General features: G+C 47.1%; 1 protein-coding gene across 4 annotated transcripts in view; it reads right to left on the reverse strand.

Moving 5' to 3' along the window:
* The window catches only part of Camsap2 (calmodulin regulated spectrin associated protein family member 2), a 76,033-nt gene extending 69,317 nt beyond the window's left edge, over nt 1–6,716 (reverse strand). For all 4 annotated transcript variants that reach the window (XM_048357286.1, XM_048357288.1, XM_048357287.1 and 1 more), the window contains exon 1: nt 6,513–6,716. In XM_048357286.1, the coding sequence (XP_048213243.1) occupies nt 6,513–6,651 (139 nt within the window). In that variant the 5' untranslated portion in view covers nt 6,652–6,716. The remainder of the gene's footprint in view (nt 1–6,512) is intronic.
* Nucleotides 6,717–8,259: the final 1,543 nt, after the last annotated feature.

Raw genomic sequence — 8,259 nt, forward strand, 5'->3', positions numbered from 1 at the left:
TCAGGCTCCAGGACCAGTTCGGCATATATACAAGCATACACACACACAAGCAAGCATATACACACTCACAAAGTCACACAAGAGAACAGATACGGGTACCTCAAGAACAGTGCTGGGCATGACAGTAAGAACAATAACTGTGGATTAGAAAGAGGGCTCAGGTCTCTCTCTAGCCTCTGTTTTAGCCTGACTAACCTGTAGGAAAAAGTATTTTTATAAAAGAACTCTTTGAAATAATTTGAAGAACTAAATCCCATGGCACAATGGGAAATAGAACATCCATTAACTAATTATGACAATAAATTCAATCCTTTGGTGATTATGTTTCTTCTAAACAACTCAAAAGTGGTATACATGTGTTTACTATCATGACTATTCAGCAAATAGGAGAACTGAGTCAAGCAACACTTCAGGACAACCTCAGAAAAGGAGTGGAAAGAAAACTGAAAAGATTTTACATACAGGCCTTTAAACCAAAATAATACATTGATCAAGAGTCAATGTTTAAAAAGAAAAGCAAAAACTAAGCACTAAGATGGGGAAAGTGCTAAATGGGATAAATGAAATTATTACTGTACTTAAAAGCACTGAGCTTGATACTATTAATATAGGTATATTTCATTTAAGTACTGTTACTTACAGCTTGCTAACTGAGGGATTCATTATTCATGAAAAACTAGACCCACTGATGGAGGGAAGAGGCCCCAAAATGATAGGTCAGTGTTAAATGTATTTCCCATAGTGTACTAGTTAATTAAATATAAACAGGTTTGATAAAGAAAAAGGCAGATTCTTTGCACTCATCTTCAGTGTGTGAAGTAGAAGGCACTCCTTTTCTATTTCTCCCAATTTTATTCTGTTTAGCTAAATAAACCCCTCCTGATTTTTCAAAGAATTTTATTAAGCATGCCTTTGAATTTTGGAAAAAAAAAATAAAGGTTGCCTTATGTAAACTTTTCTTGCTAGAATTTGAATTCAAGGCTTTGTGCTTGCTAGGTAGGCACTCTACCACTTGAGCCATGTTCCCAGCTCAGTTTTTATGATTTTTACATGCCTTACTTCCAGAGCTGTACTATAAAAGGTTTAAACAAAAATACTAGGGTCATAAAGACTTGGACTTCAATTTTGGTTCCATAGTTAACCAACTGAATGATCAAAAACCATTTTAGTTATTAACCCATTAAGCCTGTTGCTTCATTTTAAAAACTGGAAGATTACCATATGTCCTAAACTATTATTTTCAATCTAAATACTTTTGAAGTCAGGATATCTTATAAGTAATTTTTAGTTTATGCAATGGCAAGTTTAACAAAATACTATTTTGAACTCACAACGTTTGTTTCAAGTTTATAGCAATGATTCTTATGCTAGGGTCCTTTTGCACCTCAGGAAATGTCTGGCAATGTCTGGAGATGTTTTTCCTTGTCTTAACAGGAGTGAAGGCTAGGGTAGAGAATACTCCTAGAATGTGAGCAGAAGCCAAGGAGGCCGCTAAAATCCTACAGTGCATTGAACAGCCCTGTAACCCGGAATTATCTGCCATAGTCCTGTATTTGGTAAACCCTGCTTTAGAGTCATAGATGAATAAATAAAAGAATATCTATTTAATAGGGCTGTTCTCAGAACTAAACTAAAAACACACATAAAATATTCAGGATAGTAATTAGCACAAAGTACATGTTATTATAATAAATTAGAAATTATTTTTATTTTATTTTTGGTCCACTGTGTGCAGAATAGTTTGCTTATCTACTAAATAAATAACGAAATTCCTTAGTGTGGCCTTCCACATTATTATGTGGTCCTTTCAAGCTGGGCCTCTCATTACTTCGCTACGCAAGCTTCGGCCAATCAATCTGGTCCAGGCTGCTTCACTGGTCTACCGGGTGTCTCACTCTAGGTCCGCCATCTCCCCCACCTACAATGTGTGCTTTCCATTCTCTCATCAGGGTCTAGCTTAAACGCTTTCTCCACTACACAGGTCTGCCTTTCACAGACTGCTGAGGTGAAAAGAGCTTACACACCCTAAACAATTATCATTCATTCTCATCCCACTAAAACATACACTCTTCATTAAAAGACAGACATTGCTAACACTTAACTACAGCATCTGACAGACCACTCCCCCTGAAATTCCTTGGGCATGCATCACGCCTCTTCTTAATTCTTGTCTGAACTCTTAACTACTCTAGTCTGCCTCTTTTTCCTTGGCTTTTTCCTTCTCTTCTAACTAGTCAGTACTGTCTGGAATTTCTTCTCTCCTTCACAATCACATCGACTACCAATTTCAATTGCAGGGCTATACACAGACTACCAAATCATTATTTCTAGACTCAACTTCTCAGTCATACTGCAGACTTACATTTAAAACTATCCCACTGGGCTGGGGATATAGCCTAGTGGAAAGAGTGCCTGCCTCGGATACACGAGGCCCTAGGTTCGATTCCCCAGCACCACATATACAGAAAACGGCCAGAAGCGGCGCTGTGGCTCAAGTGGCAGAGTGCTAGCCTTGAGCGGGAAGAAGCCAGGGACAGTGCTCAGGCCCTGAGTCCAAGGCCCAGGACTGGCCAAAAAAAAAAAACAAAAAAAAACTATCCCACTGGCTTTCTCAGACAAAGTAACGTGGCCAACACATAAAGCTCAAGGTTATCAAAACCAAAGCTGCCTTCCCATTCCAAGTTTCTCTATCTTTGTCCAGTGGCACCCCAAGCCACCCTCCAGCCACTAACTCTCTACATCTCAGATAATCTGATCCTCCTAAACCCTCGGGTGACTATCCTCCTCTCATATGGCCTCTTCTCATTTAAATGACTCCCGTGAACCTCAAATGTAGCCCTTTAGAAACACTAAAGATTAAATTTCTGCCACAAAAGAAGTAAAGTTTCTTTTCCATTCCTATCACTTCTACCAGAACGGTAGTTATAGGGAAACAGGCTGAAGTCAGAGTTCCCTGGTTCTGATCCCAGCTCCATTAGCTGGGTGGGTCTGGAGGAGTGCCTAAGCCCCTGGGCCTCACTTTCCTCATCAGTAAAACCAGAATGATTCAAGTTTCCACCTCCTAAGGCTGGAAAGAGGACTGAATGAGATACTATGTGTGGAGTGTTGGCACACACGTTATTAACTGATGTGCCGTCACTTCTGCCCCTTTCACCTCATGCCCAGACTCTTACAATGTTAGTCCCAACTTGACACTCAGTCTTTACCTGCTGTTCCCACAATCCCCATAGGCACAGATCTTCTGTAGGATTTTGAAAAGATCTGTGGAGCGATACAAAGAACTGTAACCAAGGCAAGTCACTGTAATGGCAAATTATTTTGCATCACTAAACTAAATGGGATATAAAAAGTAACTTGAGTATCAGATTATTGTTTTGTTTTTTCTGTTTTTGTTGCCAGTCCTGGGGCTTGAACTCAGGGCCTGAGCACTGTCCCTGGCTTCTTTTTGCTCAAGGCTAGCACTCTGCCACTTGAGCCACTGCGCCACTTCCGGCTTTTTCTATATATGTGGTGCTGGGGAATCGAACCCAGGGCTCCATGTGTACGAGGCGAGCACTTTACCACTAGGCCATATTCCCAGCAGTATCAGATTATTGTTGCAAATTCACCTGTACTTATTTTTCATTTGATCCAAACTGTAGCTTCATTTTTGCAAAAAATAAACTATCAAGACCTGGGCTGTGTACAGTATTTTTAGGGTAAAGAAAAGAACACTATTCAAAGTTCCTGACATAAGATTTCAAAGTCAACAAATACTCCATATCTACTTTCTAGGTGTCAATGCTAGTGCTTTAGTTTACAGTTTCATCAGTTCACTCTATGCCCACACAACTGATCTAGCCAGGATTTTAAATGAGTTTCAGCATATGGTTCTAAAGCTAAGTTTTATATGTCAAAAGTTAGGCTTCTGACAGAAAAGACCTATAAGGCATTGTTAAAGGAGACATTTCAATAAATAATCTTTGAACGTTGGGCTAATTTTTTTTGAGTAAAACTAGCTAATAATATTAACCCTTTCTGTTGCACTAGTCTGCAGCAAATGAATATATCAAAATTTAAAATCTTACTTTTTTGTAAGATACAAAGGATATATTTGGGGTTTTTTTGATAAAGCATAAGCAACATGTAGAAATGTCTTAATTTCCTATTAGTCACTCTCTTAAGGTCTTGATTATAACCTTTTATCCATTTCAATTGTTGCCGAGGCAAATGTAACCAAAAACATTCATCTAAACAGTCTCAAAGAAGGTTGAGATCTGCCCAATATTTAAAGAAAACTAGATTTTAACCTGTACTATGTGCACATTTTTCACACTTGCAGATAAAAGGATAGTGGGCAGAATGGTGTATATAGTAAAAAGCAAAGACTTCAGTCAAGAAGACCTAAGCTGACACACACAATACGCCACTTGCCAGATGTTTAACATCATGCAAATTAATCTCTCTAAGCCTGTTCCTTCATCTGCAAAAATGAGCACAGTAGTTACAGGAAAGCTGTCGGAATAAATGAAGTAATATATTTAGAGCACTGGATATACAACAGGCCTGTCCCACCTCTAGTACCTTGTCCTTTTGCAGTCAGACCTCAACTGTAAACTTCCTCGCCACTTGCCCTGTGGGTGTGAGAGCTGTCCAGCTTCTGGGTGCCCTGGCTCCCTCATCCTGTTCTAATGGACAGCACACGAGGGACATCAGGGTTGTGCATCCCCAATGGGAAATTTAAGGCCAAGCATCTAGCAGAGTGCCAGGCAGAAGTCATCTTCCATGGACAGTGTATTCCGTTCACTTCCTTTCTTCTCAAGTATGCTCAATGTTCCTCTCCAAGTGGCCCAGGGTCTAGTAACTGTTCTGACACATATTCAGAAAGTAGGCCATTTTCTGCTTAGATTCCTTTGTGCATGCACAGCAAAATGCTGGCTCCTGTGCTGTAAGCACTTCTCAGTCTGAAATGGAAAGAAAATATTTTCCTAGTTCTTTGCCTTCCATTTTCTCCACATTATTTTCCACATAGACTGCTGAATAAATTTCCATCTTTCCTAAGTACTTAACTAGCTTTCACTTACCCCCCCAGATGCATATCAGACTCGGTGTGCTGCTTAACTTAAAACCAAAACACATTTATTATTTTCATTGCTTACAACAGTAGAAAATTAAAACAAAAATATTAATACTGTTTCTTCCTGTGTTACTCTTAAGACATTTAGCTCTGAAAAAGAAAATCTTTAAAACCTAAATTACTTCAAGACATGTTTATTCATCATGCCAGTTCAATACCACATTGCGAGAATTCAAAATTACATCCACGTTTAGTTTTCCCCAAAACTAATTCATTCAAATAATATCCCAGTGGAATTCATCCATTAGGATGTACAAGTCCTAAAATCACTGAGCTACATATATAAGTAAAACTGAACTAGACATTTGCCCCACGTTTTTACCATCCCCAAATTGGAACTCGGCCATCCTCAAAACACAACAACCCCTATCAAACATCTGAAGAAAATTGTAAATATTAAGGAACTTTTCAATAAAATCATGTATCCAAAATTAACGGATCACCAAACAGAAAACTTGGCAAAAACTACTCTTACAAATGAGCAGATCAAATCACAGGCGCATCTTCTCATAAAAGCCAGCTCTATTTTTTTTTTCTTAAAGCATTCCACAGCACAGCCTCCTAAAGCGAGAGCTAAGGAATGACAACAGGAGGCCCTTTCCTGTTATTCTGCACAGAGAGAGGATTATGGAAGAAGTACGTTCTAATTGCCACACTACTATCAGATTTGTGTCAATAGTTACATGCCCTCAAAAAAAAAAAAAAAAACTTCTAAAAAAGAATATTCCCCGGATTCCTTTTCATTGAAAGCCATGTTTTTAAAGGAGAACGCCTCACCGATCCTACGAGATGAAAATAACACCCTAGTCTCGACCTTAAATTGGTTTTTAACAGATGGTTTAATAAGAACCGGAGCTGTCGTCCTCACCACGCACGTTAAGAAGGCTGACCCGGGACTGGCGAGTGACAACACGATGAATGCGGCGGGGTTCACACGGGGGCCGCCCGGCCTCCTACGGGTGTCGGGGGCGGGGGGGGGCCCCGAACGGTGGCCCACCGCCACCAATGTCAAAACCAACAATAATACAGCGCAGGTCCAATGCGGGGCCGTCCACCGCGTTCCGACCCCAGAGAAACCAACTCGGATTTCCTGGGAATGGAACCGTGATGGGGAGGGACGGACGGACGGGGAGAAATGTGTGCAGCAAACGAGGGACGGCCCGGCCAATGAACACCACCCCGTAAACACACGGCCAAACTGCTCACTGGGGTGGGTGAGGGGGGGGGGTGGAGAGGAGGGGAAGAACAAGACACTCTGGATAGGCAATACACACGATCCCGGGCCGCCCCCCCCCTCCCGTCCCCGGACCCCCAAACCGGGGATGGGAAGGGGGGAGGGGGGAGGACCCCGGGCGGGCACCCAGCCAGCCGGGACGGGAGGAGGACGCCGCGTTACCTGTCCCGAAGGCTTTGGCCACCAGCCAGGCCAGATTGCAGGCGATCTTGGCCCTGGAGAAGTCGTAGTGGTCGAAGGGCTTGATGGCTGGAACAATGAACGTCTTCCGCAGCTCCCGGGGGTCCGCGGCATCCCCCATCTTTCCCACCCCCCCACGGCGGCTCCTCCTCGGCGCGGGCGGCCGCGTCCCCCTTCACATGGTGCGGCCGGGGATCGCGGGGTGGGGAGGGGGGAGGGAGGGAGGGAGGGAGGGGGGAGAGAGGAGGACGGGCGACCTCACGCCCTCGGGGCCCGGGCCCGGGTGAGGCCCGCCCGGCGCCGGCGGACCCGACCGGAGCGGCTCAGCTGTCGCTGTCGGCGCGGGGAGCCGGCCGCCTCCCGCGGGAGCCGCGGCCCCCGGGCATAGGAAGGTGGCGGCGCCGTGTCCGTCGGTCGGTCCGTCCGTCCGTCCGTCCGCCCCCTCCGCCGCCCGGGCCCGCGCGAGCGCGCGTGTGAGCGAGGCCGCCTCCCCTTTGTCTCTGTTTAGTCACCCGGGCCCGGGGTGGTGAGGTAGGGAGGGGTGGGGGGGGGAGAGGCCGGGAGGCCGGGAGGCCCGGAGGCCCGGAGTGTGGCAGGCGGGGAGGGGAGGCCGGTCGGCCGCGCTCACGTCGCGGAGCAGCTCCCCGCCATGGCGCGGCCCGCGCGCCCGGCTGCCTTTCCCTTCCCTTCCTTTCCCTTCCCCGGGAGCCGGGCGCCGCTCCGGCCGCAGGGGGGCGCGCGGGGCGGGGCGGGGCGGGGCGGGGCGGGCGGAGGGCGGGGGCGGCCCGGGACGGCGGCGGCGCAGGCGGAGGAAAACGTCAAAAATCACGGCCGCCGCCCGCCCGCCGCCCGCCGGCGCCGCGGCCTCCGGGCCCCTTCCTCGCTGACACGGCGACGGCCGCGGCCTCTGCCGGAGGCCGCCAAGCTCCAGCTCTCGGGTCCCGCTCGACCCGTTACGTCCTCGTATTTTTCGGTCACCCACTCCCCACCCTCGGGCCGCCCGGCACCGTCGCTGCCCCCTCAGCCCGTCGCCGCCGCCGCCGCCGCTGCGGTTTTCCGGTTGCGGCGCTGGATGGAGAGCAGAAGCGGAGACTGAGCATGCGCCCGGCCTCCGCCCCCCCCCCCCCCCGCCGCCCTGCGCACTGAGCATGCGCGCTCTCCGGAGCCCGGCCGGGAGGGCCTTTGAATCCTCACTCCTGGGCATCCTCGGGGTCCCTGGGCTTGGGCTGCGGCTACCTACGCCGCTGAGAGAAGAAAGGGAAGGAACGGAGGACACAGAGGCCTAGCAATAACCTTCATATCCTCACCCAGGGGCTCAACCTAAAAAAAAAAAAATGCTTTTCTTTTAAATTCCCATTTTGCAACACACTTCCCCCCCCACCCCCAACTTGTGCACAATCTCATTTAGTTGGGATATTGGGATATAAATGCCTGCTGTCGCCGACTGACCAGAGGAGTTCGGGGGAGTGAAGGCACCCTTGAAGGGCTTAAGGGCTCCAAGGCCCCACACCTGTGGTTAATGTCGCGATGGCAAAGATACATTGTGGCCCTCGCTGGACACTATGTTGAAAATGAAGCATACAGCTTGGGATGGGGATGGGGAAGGGGCGGGGAGCTGGGAGAGAGAGCGAGGGAAAGGGGGACATTGTCCAAAAAGAAATGCACTCTACCTGACTTAGGTAAAAAAAAAAAAAAAAAAAGATACACCGGATTCCCCCCCCTCCCCCCC

This window comes from Perognathus longimembris, chromosome 11 (assembly GCF_023159225.1).
Source record: "Perognathus longimembris pacificus isolate PPM17 chromosome 11, ASM2315922v1, whole genome shotgun sequence".
Lineage (NCBI taxonomy): Eukaryota > Metazoa > Chordata > Mammalia > Rodentia > Heteromyidae > Perognathus > Perognathus longimembris.